This window comes from Malassezia japonica, chromosome 7, assembly GCF_029542785.1.
Source record: "Malassezia japonica chromosome 7, complete sequence".
Taxonomy (NCBI): domain Eukaryota; kingdom Fungi; phylum Basidiomycota; class Malasseziomycetes; order Malasseziales; family Malasseziaceae; genus Malassezia; species Malassezia japonica.
The window spans coordinates 46,608-62,629 of record NC_083376.1 but is presented as its reverse complement, the minus strand read 5'-3'; the positions used below and the strand labels follow the sequence as shown (position 1 = coordinate 62,629).

The window sequence follows — 16,022 nt, the reverse complement described above, 5'->3', positions numbered from 1 at the left end:
GTGGCCTTCTCCGCCATGGCGCTCTTTGCAAGGGTGCGGGCGCATCAGGTAGGCCGCACGGCTCACATAGGTCTTTGGCGCGGATACGGATGTGGGCAAGACGATCTTTGCCACAGGCCTTGCGCTTGCGAGCGCGGCCGCGGGCGAGCGCGTGGCGTACCTGAAGCCGGTGTCGACCGGACCGGCGCACGAGGCGGATGCCAGGTAGGTGCCGAGGCTTATGCAGCCACCTCGCGACCTTTGCGCCGCAGGTTGCAAGCACGACGCTCGTGCAGTTCAGCGATCCGGTGTCGCCGCACCTCGCGGCGACGCAGGCGACCGGCGCGCTCCCCGACGAGGCACAGGATGCACAGATCATCCACGGCGTTCGCCAATGGCTCATGCAGCAGCACGGCACCGCGATCGTAGAGACGGCCGGAGGCGTGCACTCGCCGGCACCGAGCGGCCTGTCGCAGGCGGACCTGCTGCGCCCGCTGCGCCTGCCGACCGTGCTCGTCGGCTCGTCAAAGCTCGGCGGCATCGGCACGACGCGCGCGGCGCTCGAGAGTCTGCGCATGCGTGGCTACGATATCGACGCGGTGCTCCTCTTTCCATCGGAGCGGTACGGGAACGACGTGTACCTTGGGCGCCTGCTAGAGGAGGAGCATGGCATTCCGGTCTTTGCGCTCGGTGGCCCGAGCGACGGGGGGTGGGGCGCGCCCCCCATCCGCGCGCCGACCACGGCTGAGGACGTCGCGGCGATGCGTACGTACTATGCTGGGCTCGTCGCGGGGCGCGACGGCGGCGGCCTCGGCAGCGTCGTCCGCCACCTCCAAAAGCGGCATACAGACCGCCTCGCCGAGCTCCGCACGCTCGGCACGCGCACGTACGAGCAGTGCTGGTGGCCGTTCACACAACATGCGCGGTACACGCCGCAGGATGTGATGGCGATCGATAGTGCGCATGGCGATACGTTTGCGACGTACAACGCCACGTCGCAGTCGCTCGACGCGACTCTCGACGGATCCGCGTCGTGGTGGACACAGTGCTTTGGGCACGCGCATCCCCGCCTTACGCAGGCAGCCGCCTACGCCGCGGGACGCTACGGCCATGTCCTCTTTCCGGGTGCGGCGAACCAGCCGGCGCTCGACCTCGCAGAGCGCCTGCTGGGCACGCAGCCCCTGGCGTTCCCTGCGCCGGGGTCGTGGGCGAGCCGCGTGTTCTTTAGCGACGACGGCAGTACCGCGATGGAGGTCGCGCTGAAGATGGCGATCCAGTCGTCGGCGCGGCGGTACGCGCCCCAGGCCGGCTCCAAGGCGACGCAGCAGCGCATCCGTCCTGGACGCGCCGCCGGCTCGCTCGGCGGGCGCCCAGAGCGCGAGTGGGAGGTGCTGGGGCTGCAGGGAAGCTACCATGGCGACACGATCGGCGCGATGGACGCGTGCGAGCCGAGCACGTACAGCGACCACGTCGCGTGGTACCGCGGGCGGGGCTACTGGCTCGCTCCTCCGGCCCTTGCGACGCGCAACGGCCAAGTCGACATTGTCGCGCCCCCGTCCGAGGACTGGGATTTCGGCACAAAGCCGCTGGGCTCGTTTGCATCGATGGAGGAGGCGTACGACGTCGAAAAGCGACTCGGTACACCGCTGGCAGACGAGTACCGCGCGGCGATCAACGCGACGCTCGAGCGGCTGGTCATTGTCGACTGCCGCCGCTTTGGCGCGCTCGTGCTCGAGCCGCTGGTGATGGGCGCAGGCGGCATGGTGTTTGTCGATCCCCTCTTTCAGCGTATCCTGATCGACGTGGTGCGTGCGCGCGAGGACCTCTTTGCGATGCAGGATGCGCCGCTGCGTGATGCGGTGAGCCCAGCAGCGGATGGGCGCTCGCCGTCCGAGTGGCGCGGCCTGCCGGTCGTCTTTGACGAGGTCTTTACCGGCCTCTTTCGCCTGGGCTATGCGAGCGCGACCGAAGTCCTCGGCACGACGCCGGACATTGCGTGCTACGCCAAGATCCTCTCGGGTGGCCTGGTGCCACTCTCGGTGACGCTGGCATCGTCGAGCATCTTTGACACTTTCCGCCAGACGCCGGAAAAGGTGCATGCGCTCCTGCATGGGCACAGCTACACGGCGCACCCCGTCGGGTGTGCGGTGGCGAACGAGACACTGTCGCTCCTCGACGAGATGGTGCGCCGCAAGGACTGGGCGCCCTTCCAGGCGCAGTGGGGCGCCGCATGGAGCTTTTGGGACCGCGCTTTTGTCGAGCGCCTCTCGCGCCTGGACGGCGTCGCAAGCGCCATGGCCCTCGGCACCGTCCTGAAAATCGAGCTGGCAGACGCGGCCGGCGGCTACGCGTCGACGGCTGCCGAAGGCCTCCTGGCCGCGCTGCGCAGCGAGCACATCCATCTGCGCCCGCTGGGCAACGTGGTCTACGTGATGTGCAGCCTGAATACCCCCCAGGCAATCTTGTCCCAAACGCAAGCGGCGCTTGAAGCGCAGCTACGTAGCTAATATACTACAGTTTGTACTGCGCACCCGACGACGACGACTTGCCCTTGTCTTTCTTGCCCGTCACCGCCTCTTTCACGCCTTGGCGCTTGCTGTCCTTGCCGACAACCGAGACGCCTTTGTTGCCCAGCAAACTCTTGAGCGCCTTGTCCTTCTCGGCCTTGTCGCCCTCCTTGCGTGGCGCGCCGCGGCTCACCGCAATCGCGTCTTCTGCCCGCCGCATGCGCTCGTTGCGCTTGCGCTTCGCCTGCCGCAGCTGGTTGTGCTGCCGGCGCTTTTCCGCGGGGGTCATTTCGCTCTTGGCACCGGCCATCGCAGGCGCGTGCGACGATGCAGCATACACCTCTTCAGGCGCAAGCATCGTGCCGGTGGACTGCGTCGTGGGCAGCGCAGACTCCATCGCAATCGACGACGTGTTGGAGATCGTCTCGATTGCGGCTTTCGGCGCTTTCGGCGTATAGTGCGCATTGCTCAGGGCATCCAGCTTGTTGAAAAGCGAATCAAGGTCGCGCGCAATCGCCTGGTGCTCGTTTGCAAGCTTCGCGTCGGACTCGCTCACGGGCGCAGCATCCTCGTCGCCACGCGCGGCCTGGTACTCGTCCTCGTACAGCTCCGCAAGGCTCTTGGAGCTCTTTGCATCGGAGAGATCCAGCATCTTGGATGGCGCAAAGGGAAGCGCATCGATATCGCGCTGGCGGATGACATCGTCAAATTGCCGGTCGAGGATACGCCGCTTGATCATACCTTCAATGCCTTCGGTATGCTCTTGAGTGATCGTCGGCGTGTTCTTCGCCGTACGCTCAAACTCCAGGTCCTCTTCCAAAAGACTGTTGGAGGGACGCTCACGCGACGTGGCTTCACCCATGAGGGTCCAGTCCTTCTTTTGCACGTTTTCGTCTTCGTATCGCGCAATCTCCTCATTGAGCTCAGCCATTCGGCGCTCGTGGGCAGAGAGGTAGTCGGTATCCTGCTCGGGCTCCTCGTCGGCAAAGAGGTCGCCAGCGACACGCACAGCCGTCGCATCAGCTTGCGCGTCTTCGCCAAGCTCGGATTCAGAGAGGGCATCGTCGTCGAGGTCGGCGTCGAGGTCGTCTTCGTCCGCCTCGTCAAGGTCGACATCTTCTTCGTCGTCTTCCTCTTCGTCTTCCTCTTCGTCTTCCTCGTCCTCGTCTTCGTCCTCATCCTCATCTTCCTCGTTCTCATCCATTGCGTCGTGGTTGTGGTCGAGGCCAATCTCATCCTCGACCTCTTCCTCCTCTTCTTCATCGTCGTCCTCTTCATCGTCGTCGTCGTCGTCCTCTTCCTCCTCTTCCTCCTCTTCCTCCTCATCTTCCTCTTCGTCCTCACCATCGCCAAGGAGACCAGCAATCTGGCCACGCGGACGGCACTTCTTGATCGGACGCACACGAACTTGGTCGTGGAACCGCACCAGAGTCTTGCGCTCCGGCTCCTGGGGCTCTTCAACCTTGTTCTCTTTCTGTGCACGTCCCTTCTTTTGGGACTTGGGTGCGGTCTTGGGCGGGTCAAAGAAGTTGGCATACGTAATGTCGGCAGCCGACATCTCGTCCTCATCCTCGTCCTCGTCCTCGTCCTCGCTGTCGTCGGCATCGTCGACCGACGCAAAGAGGTCGATTTCGTCGTCGTCTTCATCCTCGTCGTCGCCCGAGAGGTTTGCACGCGACGTGTTGCTTCGCCGCTCCTCGGCCTCGGTCATGCGGTTGAACTCGTCGATCGAGAAAAAGTCGTCGTCGAGCGTAGGATGCCGCCGCTTGGACGAAGCGGCCGACTCGTTCGGATCGTCGAGCTGGTCGAGCACGCTCTTGGCCGGCGCGTCCTCGTCTTCGTCCTCATCCTCGTCGCCATCCCCCTGCGCCTCCTGCATAAGCGCCTGGAAGAGCGCAGGGTCGGTGACGCCGTACATGTTCATCATTTCCTCGCGCTCCTTTTCCGCCTTGCGTTTTTGCTGCTCGTCCTCGGAATGGAGCGGCTCGTAAAAGACCTCATCGGGGTCGACATCGCTGAGATCGGACGCGCCTGCGAATCCTTCATCTGCGCTGTTCTCCGCCTCGTCTTCCCACTCCTCGTCGCTGTCTTCTTCGGGAATATGGTCGAGGGACTGCGACAAGGAGTCGTCGTCCGACTCCTCTTCGTCCTCGTCTTCGCCAACAGTGCTCGTCATGACGGTATCGAGCACACGCGACAGCTTCGAGGTGCGCAGCTCAAGCTGCTGCCAGATCTGCTCGTTCTGCATGCCGTTCAGAACAAGCTCGTCGAGCTGCGTCGGGGGAAAGAGCGGGTGCGTGTCGTCGCCCTCGTCGCGCTTGCGCTTCTGGGACGCGCTCTTTGCACGCGGAACCACCGAGTCGAGCAGCGACGAAATAAATGGAAGCGACGACTTTTCCTGCTGCACGCCTGGGGTAAGCAAAGTCACGTACCATGGTCAAAGAGGGCCTTGGTGGCATCCTGGGCGAGCGAGTGCACGCCAGCATCGCCCGTTGCCAGACGATGCGGCTCCGACCTCACGTTGTCCGCAAGAGATTGCGCCTGACGAGGCGCCTCTTGCATGACCAACGTGTCCTGCTTCGCCATCTCAACCAAGCGACAGAGACGGAGGCAACAAATTATTGGAAGATCACGTGCAAGATATGGATCGGGGATCGGGCTATGGCTCCCACGGCTTCTTGGGGCGCGCGAGCGTCGAGGTGCTCGGCGCGCTCTCGTTGATCTTGAGGGGAATGTCGCGCACGCCCGGGATCTTGTCCTCTTGACCCGTAGCAATCAACTCGACAATTTGGTTGAACGAGGTAGGATATTTTTCCGCCTGCGCGGGCGCTCCCTCGCCCGCGGCCGGCGCGCTCGAGGCAGACGCACTCGCCGTGCTGCTGTCCTGTGTCGCCGAAGATCTGCGTCAGCGGGGCGACGTACTTGTGCTCGGCGTAGAACTGGCGCGCACGTGCAATCACCGCCTTGATTTCGTCCTCGGACGCGCCCTGCTCAATCATCGGCGCAATGATGGCCTGGATACCTTGCTACATGAGAATAGATACGCACCTGGAACTCGGCATCGTCCGCCGCCACGTCCTGGGCTGCGCCGCTCATCGTGCACAGAGGCGCGTCGTGAGCAGTGGAGGTGCCACGTGATTCCTTCCCCTCGGTCATGGCGGAGGGCGAACTGGCGCCCAGTGTGCCCGAATCGGGCGCAGAGCGCGTGGATGCCCAGGAAATGCACGCTGCAGACGCTGCCGAGGAGCCCCAGGTGAAGCGCCAGCGTTTCGAGGCGCCGCAGGTGCCGGACAATGAGCAGTTGCGCCGCCGCATTGCCTATGTGCCGGCGAATGAGCCGGTGCTGCTGCGCCTTCCGTCGGGTATGACGAAGCAGGTGGTCCTCACGCCGGGCAAGTCGGTGTCGATCGGCAAGTTTGGCACGTTTCCCGCGGACCAGATCATCGGCCGTGCGTTCGGGCCGACGTACGAAATCAAGGCCGACGGAAGTTTGGAGGTGATGCACCAGGACGTCGCCGAGGCGCTTGGTACGTTGTGCTGCTGACGCAGTCGAGAGCGAGGCGACAAATGAAAACATCTTTGATGATGGCGAGTCGCAGACGCTTTCGTATGAGGACATCAAGGCGCTCAAGGCCGCCGGAGCGACGGGTCGCGTACGTTGCCCCACTCACGCAGGAAATTATCCAGAAGCAGCTCGAGAGCAACAAGAGCTACGAGATGCGCACTGCATACAGCCAGGAAAAGATTATGAAGAGAAAAGAGTCGAAGCACCTCAAGTTTTTTACGCCGCTCGCGCCGGATCTCTACAATGTCGGGTGGTACAACTTTGAGCGGAATCCCGAAAAGATCCGCGGCCTGCGCCCGGATGCTTTGTCGCAGCTCCTTTCATTTGCGGATGTGCATGCCGGAGGGAAGTATGTAATTGTCGACGGCGTCGGCGGCCTGCTGACCGGTGCCGTGCTCGAGCGCATGGGTGGGTGTGGCTCGGTGCACCTCATCCACGACGCCGACTCTCCCCCTGCACTGGAGCTGATGCCGATGCTGTGCCTGACGCCGTATCATACCCACGGCGTGCTGCGCACAATGCACTGGGCCGCGACCGAGTCGCGCTGGCTGCTGCGTACGTTGCCCGACTTACGCAGCTTCCCACATGTCGGACGAGCTCGCACGTGTGTACAAAACCGACCGCGAGCGCAACCGCGCACGCAAGAAGCGCGCAGCGATCGAAGACTTTGTCGCTACACGCCAGCAGTTTTTTGACGGCGAATTCGACGCGTACGTACTTTGGCTGACGCAGTGTGCTGGTCGCATGCCCTTACGAGCCGTACTCGGTGATCCACCGCCTCCTACCCTATTTGGCCGGATCGGCAAACGTCGTGGTGCATAGCCCGCACCTGCAGGTACGTCGCCTCCCTCACACGCAGCCCCTCGTGGAAGCACAAGCCCGCATTCGTGCGAATCCCCAGTTTGTCAATGTCTCGATTACCGAGCCGTGGCTGCGCCGCTACCAAGTCCTTCCCGCACGTACACATCCGGATATGTCGACGTCTGCTAGTGGCGGCTATATTTTGCACGCGGTGCGCATCCTCAACACGGACGACGCACCGAGCGACGCCGCCGCCGCCGCCGCCTAACCTCCACTTTTCCGATCTCGCACGGACGCATAGATGTTGCATAGAGTGACAGGTTCTACGGGGCGTGAATGGGAAATTCATCTTGCGTTATCCCTCCTTGTGTGCACCTAGTGCACGTCCTCCTGTCCCTGCACGAACCCCACTAGCTGGCCTAGATACACCAGCTGGACTGGTCCCATGCACGCCCCTCCCACCCTACCTTCAGCGCAAGGGACGTCGGACGCGGTGTTGGACCGGATGCTCCAGGCGTTTGGTACGAGTCCCTTGCTGAGCGGCGCTGGCGCCGCACGTACGAGCATGGACTCGGACCAGATCTCGCTCGAGTCCGTGTCCGAGCCGACGTCCGAGGAGGACGAGTGGTTCGCCGAGGTGCGCTCCGCAAAGAATCCCGAGCCGTACGTCATTCAGCGCCCGTTCGATTTTGCCGCTTTTCACCGCAGTCTCGAATCTGTCAAAGGACCGTACGCGCTTGCGAGCACGATGCCCCCGACCGTCCACCAGAGCCAGCCGAGCCTCGCGCCGGTCGCGCGGCGCAAGAGTGCGCGCAAGCGCGTACCGGCCATGCCTGTGCTCTCTTCCACAGACTCTAACCCCAGCGACAAAGGCGAGCCCACCTCGCTGCTGCGCCGCCTGGGCCGCAAAACGCGGCCGGCGCGGCAGCAGGTCAAGCTCCGGCACTTTGGCAGCCGCGTCTTTGGCGTGTGGCACGCGGTGCCGGACCCGATCTCGCCGATCGGGTCGCCGGACGCGGACTTCCGTGGACAGGACGAGAAGCTGCCGGAGCCGGTGCAGGGTGTGTCTCTTGCTACGGAGCAGAGCGCAGCGCAAGGCATGCCGCTTGCGCGTCCCGACACGCCGCTGTGTACCAAGATCGCGCGGTCTGCGTCGGTGCGGTCAGCGCCGCCCCGCCGCAAGCCGGTGCCCCGCGTCCAGACGCACGCACGGGCCAAGAGCGCCGATGACGCACCTGCGCCGGCGCTGCCCGCCAAGTCGTCGCTGCGCGGCGACGCACAAGGGAGTGCCACGCCGCCGCCCCGGCCGCCCAAGAGCGTGCTACGGAGCGCGATGGGCCTGCCGTTCCCCCGTGGCGTCGAGGCACGTGCGGCGCCGCCCCTGGACTACCTCACCCCTTGTCCGTCTGCGATGCTGCACAGCAGTGCGGCATGTAGTGCCGCGGCGCCACGCTCGGTCGCGAGCTCCGAAGCGCATGACGCGGACCTTCCCGCGCTGGACTCGGACTATTCCGACACCGAGTCGGCGAGAAGCGAAGACGATCTAGCGAGTATCGGAATGCTTGTGATGCGGCCTGCGCTGCCTCCCCCCGCGCCCGCGAAGCCCAAGTCGCTCAACCACGCCCTCCCCCCCCGCCCACTTGTACCAACGTAGAACTCACATGGCCCATGCGCATTCGGCCGAAACCTCGACGGAGTCCACGACGGCGAAGGATGTCCGACGCCGCGGACGTGGACCTCGATAGCGAGCAGCGTTCGAACCTGATCAAGCTTGCTGCGGATGGATACCTCGAGTCCCATTCCGTGCACGCCAAGCCCGGCGAAAAAGCGAGCGCTGTGCCCGATCGTGTGGCGCAAGCGGTGACGCCCGACGACGCATCGCGTATCGCGCTCACGGCAGATAACCTCGGGCAGATTCCCGAGGCGGAGCAGCTTGCGCCAGGCATCCGGCTGCCTGAGCATGTGATGAACGAGTCGCAGCGGCTTTCTACGCAGGCCGAGGCGCCGCCGCCGCTGAGCGATCACCATCCGCACAGCGCGCACCCCGGCATGCCTCCCGAGCTCGACCCCCGCACCCCCGTCTTTCGCCCCTGCCGCCCCAGCGCCGGCTCCGTCTTTTCCGTTGCTGTGCAGCCGGGCTCGCCCCGCAGTGTCGCCGCCGATCTCGCCGATAAGCACGAGGCGCACAAGCCCGATTCGCCTCCCTATACCTATTCTACGCATACGGGCTCGCCGCCGAGCGACCTGGCCTACTCGTCGCGGGCTACGACGCCGGTGCACTCTGCCGGGCGCTCGGGCAGCGCGGCCGCGCAGCACAGCACCGGGCGCACCGCGAGCATCGCCGACAGCGAGGCCGGGAGCGTCGTGAGCGACCTGAGCAGCAGCGCCTACTCGGGCGACGTCCGCGAGCAGGAGCTTGCGATTGAGCGCCAGCGCATGCGCGAGCGCGAGCTCATGGGCGGTGAGACGGGCATCGGCGGCCCGGTGCCGATCCCGTTCGCCCGCCTCCAGGACAACCTCGGCCAGCTGCGCAACTCGCAGTCGTATCGCTCAATGAGCACCGCCGCAACGGTCGCCACCTCGCCCTCGACGTCTGTGCGGGGCAGCGACTGCGACCACTCGGTCTCGCCCTCGCGGCGGTCGACGACCAGCGCAGGCGATTCGCTCCTTTGGGAGGAGCCTTCGGTGGGGCTCAGCACACCGTCACGTGAATAGCCCCTGGGCGCCTCTCGTAGATTGTACCATGTCGCGCATCGTGCGTTGGCGTGCGCCTGCCCTGCTTGCCGGGGTGCGGTGCAGGCCGCTGGTGTCTCTCCGGCAAGCCCCTTTCCGTGCGACGTCTACTGATGCGTCGTCGTGGCCTAGCCTCGCCCCAATGCCTGCCGGTGAGCCCCACCGGCTGAGTGCTCTGGTAGCCGAGAAGCTGCGCCTGCCGCGCTTTGCCGCGAGCTCGGCGTCGGTGCTGCGTATCGAGACGCCTAGGCAGTTTTACGGTTTGCTCAAGACCAAGATTTTGCAGGCCAAGCACCGCATCTTTCTGTCGACCCTGTATGTGGGCAAGGAGGAGCGCGAGCTCGCGCGCTACCTCTTCGAGGCGCTCTCCAAGCGCCCCGAGCTCCAAGTAACGATCCTCATGGACGCGATGCGTGCGACGCGCGAGAGCCCGCGCCACGTGTCGAGCGCGTCGCTCTTGGTGCACCTTGCGGCGATGTTTCCCGACCAGGTCGACATCCGCCTGTACGCCACGCCCATCCTGCGCCCCAACTCGCTGAAAGCGCGCATGATCGGCAAGCGCTTCAATGAGGGCTTTGGGCTGCAGCACATGAAGATCTATGGCTTCGATGACGACGTGATTATCAGCGGCGCCAACCTCTCTCGCGACTACTTTACGCGCCGCAAGGACCGCTACATGATGGTGCGCAGCCACGCGTTCCTCGCCGACTACCTGCACTCGCTCATCCTACTAATCAGCCGCTTCAGCTACGCGCTGCGCTACCGCGGCGACGCACAGGAGCTCGCGGCGATGAAGAACGTGCTGCCGACGCTCGACGACGACGCGGACGAGGTCACGGCGCTGTGCCAGAGCCCGTTTGACCTCGAGTGGGACGGCGGCGGAAATTTGCTCGCGGCCGAGGACACCGACGGGACCGTCTCCGCCACCGGCCTCTGGCCCGAGTGGCACACCTTTCCCGAGCGCAACTGGGCCGAGCCGGCGGCCAAAGCCCTCGACGAGTTCACCGAGCGCTGGTACGAGCGCACGCAGAACACGCATTCCGCGCCGCCGCAGCACGCACCTCCGGAGAAGGTCGATACCTACTTTGTGCCGCTTTTGCAGATGGGGCAGCTCAAGGTGACGCAAGAGGCGCAAATGATACCCTACCTGGGCCAGTACCTCGGTGCGCTGCGCGCAGAGCCGCCCACACCGGACGGGCGGCCGTACGCCACGGTCGACATCACGTCCGGCTACTTCAGCCTGGCGGGCGTGTACAAGTCGCTGGTCCTCTCCCAGGAGCTGCACAGCGCCGCGGCGCAGCCGGGGCGCGTGCCGGTGGCCTTTCGCCTGGTCGCCGCATCGCCAGAGGCGAACGGCTTCTTTGGCAGCAAGGGCGTGAGCGGCCGCATTCCGGGCGCGTACACCTATCTCGAAAAGCAGTTCTGGGAGCAGGTCGTGGACCGCGGCCTGGACAAGCCGCTCCCGGGCCAGGACACGCCGACCGTCGAGCTACGCGAGTGGCGCAAGTACGGATGGACCTACCACCAAAAGGGCGTGTGGATCACGCCGCCGGGCACTCCGCTGCCGACCACGACGCTGATCGGCTCGTCAAACTACGGCGCCCGCTCCGAAAAGTTTGACCTGGAGTGCTCCCTGCTGATGACGACGGACTCGCTGGCGCTGCGCAAGCTCTTGGCCAACGAAGTGGAAGATTTGCGCGACGATGCCCGTGATCTCATGGACATGAAGGCCTTTGACGCCAAGGACCGCCGAGTGGATAGTATCACGCGCTTCCTGACGCGCCTCGTCAAATACATGCTGTAGGAATAATGCCTCCACATTACGAATTCGCCCTATTTCCACCATGCCGCGACGCGTACGGCGGGGGCGCGTGCGGCGCGAGGACGAGGAGGAGGCGCCGATTACCATTTCGCAGTCGGAGCAGGAAGCGTTTAACAAGGAGCTTGAGGAGCGTGCGTCACGCTGGTCGGATGCGTACGCAGACAGTATGTTGCACGACTTACCCAGTTGTCGACCAGCTCCCGCTCGAGCTCCAGCGCTCGTTTGACCTGATGAAGGAGCTCGATAAGAATACAGAGGGTGCGTAACGCGTCTTATATACAGACGAAAAGGCCAAAATGGGCGTGCTGTGGAAACAGTACTGCGCGTCGCGAAATTGCGGGCCACTCGCGTCGAGCAGTGCCCAGCCCGACCCGATCAAGAAGGAGGAGGAGGGCGCGCCGAGTGCCGCATCGGAGCGCCATGCACAGCTCGCGCAGATCTACGCCGCATCACAGAGTGCCGTGTCGATGGGGGAGGAAAAACTCGCACTCGCCGTGGCCGCTTATGATACCATCGACCGGCACATTCGCCGACTCGACATTGACCTGCTCAAGAACGAGCGCAGCCTGCACGCAGGGCTGCGCAAGGAGCTCACAGACGATACGCCGTCCGAAGGCGCCGCACCGCTCCCGCTTGCGTCCGACCGCTTCTCGCCGGAAGGCCAGCACCTCACGTTCTGGAGCGGCCTCGTGTCGCTGGATCCCCTGACGTGCCTCGCATATCTCAAAGAACACCTCGCGACAGAGCTCGCGGCGATCGAAGCGCAGCCGAAACGTGGACACAAGCGCACCGCGTCGCAGCAGGCGACGCCGGACGCAGCCGGCATCGCACGGATTGCCGAGGCGGATATCGATCCCAGCGAGCCGCGGTACTGCTACTGCAACCGCGTGTCCTACGGCGAGATGGTCGCATGCGACAATGACGACTGTCCGCGCGAATGGGTACGTTGTATTTTTTCTTTCTCATCTAGTTCCACTACGCATGTGTCGGTCTCGAGCAGCAGCCCAAGGGCCGCTGGTTCTGTCAGCTATGCGCCCCGCCGAACTGGAAGGGGCCGGGCATGCGCATCCCGGACGACGCTCCCATCCGCCCCACCCACCAAGCCAAACGGTCATAGTCCACGTGGTCCGCGACGCGACACGTGAAATAGTGGAGGAGCGCGTCGCGTCGCGTTGGCCTTGTCCTCGTCCAGCATGTCGGGTTTCATGTACCCCACCGAAGAGGCGCGGCGCGACAAGACCGACGGAGACCGCGGCGACGCGAGCTTTGTGGCGTTCTTTCACGGGATGCCCGCGGCGGTCCCGGGCACCGTCCGCCTCTTTGACAGGCAGGACTTTTATACCGTGCACGGCCAAGACGCGCTGTACGTCGCAGACACGGTGTTCAAGACGCAGTCCGTGCTCAAATACCTTGGAAAGAAGAGCAACGATGGCGGGCTGCCGTCGTGCACGCTCAGCATCCCGGCGGCGAAGAGCTTCCTCCGCGACGCGCTCACCGCCAAGCAGCTCCGCGTGGAGATTTGGGCGTCGACCGACGGCGCGGGCCGCCGCACGGGCTCGTGGCAGATTGCGAAGCAGGCGTCGCCCGGAAACCTGCAGGATGTCGAGGATCTGCTGTTCCTCAACGCGGATGTCGTCTCGAACCCGATCGTGCTTGCGCTGCGTGTCAAGGCACAGGACGGCGTGAATACGGTCGGTGTTGCGTTTTCCGACGCGACGAACCGCGAGATGGGTGTCGCAGAATACGCCGAAAACGATCTCTTTTCGAATACCGAGTCACTTCTTATCCAGCTCGGCGTGAAGGAGTGCCTTCTTCCGTCGGACGAGTCGAACACGGACTATGACCTCGCCAAGCTCCGTGCGGTCGTCGACCGCTGCGGGTGCATTCTGTCCGACTGCAAGAAGAGTGCTTTCTCGAGCAAGTCGGTCGAGCAGGACGTGCGCCGCCTGCTGAAAGGCGACGTCGGTGCTGTGCCGCAGCTCGAGCTCAAAGTGGCCATGACCTCGGCGGCGGCGCTGCTCTCCTACCTGAACCTGCTCGCGGACGAGTCCAACTTTGGGCAGTTTACGCTGCGCACGCATGACCTGAGCGAGTACCTCCGCCTGGATCACGCGGCGCTGCGGGCACTGAGCCTCTTCCCCGACCAGGCCGGCGGCGGCGCGTCGAACAACCGGAATACGACCGTGTTTGGCCTGCTGAACCGCTGCAAGACCGCGCAGGGCGTGCGCATGCTGAACCAGTGGCTCAAGCAGCCCCTCGTGCATGTCCACGCCATCGAAAACCGCCAGGCGCTGGTCGAGGTCTTTTTCGAGGACCTTGAGGCGCGTCATAAGCTCCAGGACGAGTTCCTCAAGTATATGCCGGATATGCTGCGCATTAGCAAGCGTTTCCAGCGCAAGGTCGCGACGTTGGAGGATGTCGTGCGCTGCTACCAGGCCGTGGTCCGCCTTCCTGACCTCATACAAGCGCTGGCCGAGCTTCCGATCGGCGCTGCACCGACGCAGGCCCTGTTCCAGAGCACGTTTGTGACGCCGCTCCAGGAGCTGGACCAGCACCTGTCCAAGCTAGTCGAGATGGTCGAGATGACGATCGATCTCGAGGAGCTTGCGCACCACAACTATGTCATCAAGCCCGACTTTGACGAGAGTCTCGGCACGATCAAGTCGCAGCTGAATCATGTGCGCGACCAGCTGGACGAGCAGCATGTGCAGGCCGGCCATGACCTGCGCATGGATACCGAAAAGAAGCTGCATCTCGAGAACCATACGTCGTACGGCTACTGCTTCCGTGTGACACGCACCGTACGTTTTTCTACTTACCCAGGACGCGGGCGTGCTCAAGAACCGCAAAGGCTACCTGGACCTCGGCACGGTCAAGGGCGGTGTGTACTTTACCACACAGGCCCTGCGCGAGCTCAACGACGAGTTCCGCACGCTGTCGGACAGCTATGCGCGGACACAGAGCCGGCTTGTGAAGGACGTCATCGAGATTGCCTGTACGTATCTCCTCTCACGCAGCGTCGTACGGTCCCCCGCTCGAGCAGCTGAACGTGGTGCTCGCGCACCTGGACGTCGTGATCAGTCTCGCGCACGTCTCGAGCAACGCGCCGATTCCGTACACCAAGCCCCGGATCGGCGAGCGTGGCTCCGATTTGGTGCTGCACGAGTCGCGCCATCCGTGCCTCGAGGTGCAGGACGAGGTGCACTTTATTCCCAACGACGTGCAGATGATCGCGAAGGAGTGCGACTTTTTGCTGGTGACGGGCCCCAACATGGGCGGCAAGTCGACCTACCTGCGCCAGATTGGCATCATTACGCTCCTTGCGCAGATCGGGTGCTTTGTGCCGGCCGCCGAAGGCGCGCACGTCCCGGTGTGCGACTGCATCCTCGCGCGTGTCGGCGCGGGCGACAGCCAGCTCAAGGGCGTGAGCACGTTCATGGCCGAGATGCTGGAAACCGCCACGATCCTCAAGACCGCGTCGAAAGACTCGCTTGTGCTGATCGACGAGCTGGGCCGCGGCACGTCGACCTACGACGGCTTCGGCCTGGCGTGGGCGATTTCCGAGTACATTGTGACGCAAATCCACGCCAAGTGCGTCTTTGCGACGCACTTCCACGAGCTCACAAACCTCGCGCAGGAGCAGCCGAGCGTCCAGAATCTGCACGTCGTCGCGCACGTCGCGCCTCGCGACGGCGGCTCGCGCTTCGACAAAGACATCACCCTTCTCTACAAGGTCGAGCCCGGCACCTCGGACCAGAGCTACGGTATCCAGATCGCGGAGCTCGCCGACTTTCCGGACACGGTCATCCGCCTCGCGAAGCGCAAGGCCGAGGAGCTCGAAGGACACGACGAGCCGCAAAGCGCCGTGCCCGAGGACGGCGCAGAGGACGGCATTGCGCTTGTCGACCAGTTCCTCCAGGCCTGGTCCGAGCGCTGTGGCGAAAAGCGCGCCAAGGCCGACCCCGAGGCGCAGCTCGCCGCGCTCCAGTCGTGCATCGCGGAGTACGACGAAAAGATCCGCACCAACGTACGTCGCCTTACTCACCCAGCCATGGACTGCCAAGGTCTTGCAAAACTTTTAGCTACGTAGTGAGCGGCTGGTCGTCCGGCGCGCGAACAAACTTCACGAGACGCCCGAGACTCGCGCGGTCCACGTCGTACTCGACCGCGAGGCGGTCGAGATGCGCATCGCTCGGCGACGCCTCGTACTCCTCCAAAAGCCGCACGAGCTCCGGCGCGGTGAGGCCCGGGGCGTATGTGCTTTGGGGCTCTTCCGTCTCGACCTCGTGCTGCGCACGCGCACGCATGATGCCGAGCATCGAGTCGGACTGCATTAGGCCCGTAGCGTACCTGGTCTCTCTTCTCCTCCATGCCCTGGATCTCGACCGGCCCCAGCGACCGGAGGTTCTGGATAAATTGCGGATCGCGCGCGTCTTGCCGGATGGCTGGGTGAGTGTGGCGACGTACACTGGTCCTTGGTAAAGCGCGACGTGTCCTGTGCCTCTTTTGGCGGCGGAGGCGCACTGCGTGGCACTTGAGAGGCCGCAGGCGCGACCGGCTTCGAGGCAACCGTCGAGCCCAGCTTGCGCGCCGGCTTGGAACTAGCGCCGCCCAT

The 16,022-nt window shown here is 64.2% G+C and overlaps 8 protein-coding genes across 8 annotated transcripts; 5 read left to right on the top strand and 3 right to left on the bottom strand.

The window, feature by feature from the left end:
• Nucleotides 1-15: 15 nt before the first annotated feature.
• MJAP1_003531 (uncharacterized protein) lies at nt 16-2,486 on the top strand (the record flags this gene model as incomplete). Its single annotated transcript, XM_060267459.1, has 3 exons — nt 16-48; nt 71-204; nt 227-2,486. The coding sequence occupies 3 exons, from the start codon at nt 16-18 to the stop codon at nt 2,484-2,486; spliced, it is 2,427 nt and encodes an 808-aa protein (XP_060123442.1).
• A 4-nt stretch (nt 2,487-2,490) lies between these two features.
• On the bottom strand, nt 2,491-5,072 carry MPP10 (U3 snoRNP protein; the record flags this gene model as incomplete). Its single annotated transcript, XM_060267458.1, has 2 exons — nt 2,491-4,895; nt 4,919-5,072. 2 exons carry the CDS (start codon nt 5,070-5,072, stop codon nt 2,491-2,493), a joined length of 2,559 nt encoding a protein of 852 aa, XP_060123441.1.
• Nucleotides 5,073-5,145: 73 nt separating this feature from the next.
• Nucleotides 5,146-5,582, bottom strand: MJAP1_003529 (uncharacterized protein; the record flags this gene model as incomplete). Its single annotated transcript, XM_060267457.1, has 3 exons — nt 5,146-5,386; nt 5,409-5,512; nt 5,535-5,582. 3 exons carry the CDS (start codon nt 5,580-5,582, stop codon nt 5,146-5,148), a joined length of 393 nt encoding a protein of 130 aa, XP_060123440.1.
• Nucleotides 5,583-5,640: 58 nt separating this feature from the next.
• TRM6 (tRNA (adenine(58)-N(1))-methyltransferase non-catalytic subunit trm6) lies at nt 5,641-7,120 on the top strand (the record flags this gene model as incomplete). The annotated part of the gene is made up of 6 exons (XM_060267456.1): nt 5,641-6,013; nt 6,036-6,139; nt 6,162-6,606; nt 6,629-6,761; nt 6,784-6,886; nt 6,911-7,120. 6 exons carry the CDS (start codon nt 5,641-5,643, stop codon nt 7,118-7,120), a joined length of 1,368 nt encoding a protein of 455 aa, XP_060123439.1.
• Nucleotides 7,121-7,357: 237 nt separating this feature from the next.
• On the top strand, nt 7,358-8,506 carry MJAP1_003527 (uncharacterized protein; the record flags this gene model as incomplete). The annotated part of the gene is made up of 1 exon (XM_060267455.1): nt 7,358-8,506. One exon carries the CDS (start codon nt 7,358-7,360, stop codon nt 8,504-8,506), a length of 1,149 nt encoding a protein of 382 aa, XP_060123438.1.
• Nucleotides 8,507-8,565: 59 nt separating this feature from the next.
• MJAP1_003526 (uncharacterized protein) lies at nt 8,566-9,567 on the top strand (the record flags this gene model as incomplete). Its single annotated transcript, XM_060267454.1, has 1 exon — nt 8,566-9,567. The coding sequence occupies one exon, from the start codon at nt 8,566-8,568 to the stop codon at nt 9,565-9,567; it is 1,002 nt and encodes a 333-aa protein (XP_060123437.1).
• A 28-nt stretch (nt 9,568-9,595) lies between these two features.
• On the top strand, nt 9,596-11,389 carry PGS1 (CDP-diacylglycerol--glycerol-3-phosphate 1-phosphatidyltransferase; the record flags this gene model as incomplete). The annotated part of the gene is made up of 1 exon (XM_060267453.1): nt 9,596-11,389. The coding sequence occupies one exon, from the start codon at nt 9,596-9,598 to the stop codon at nt 11,387-11,389; it is 1,794 nt and encodes a 597-aa protein (XP_060123436.1).
• A 4,100-nt stretch (nt 11,390-15,489) lies between these two features.
• Nucleotides 15,490-16,022, bottom strand: MJAP1_003524 (uncharacterized protein; the record flags this gene model as incomplete). The annotated part of the gene is made up of 3 exons (XM_060267452.1): nt 15,490-15,735; nt 15,758-15,852; nt 15,875-16,022. The coding sequence occupies 3 exons, from the start codon at nt 16,020-16,022 to the stop codon at nt 15,490-15,492; spliced, it is 489 nt and encodes a 162-aa protein (XP_060123435.1).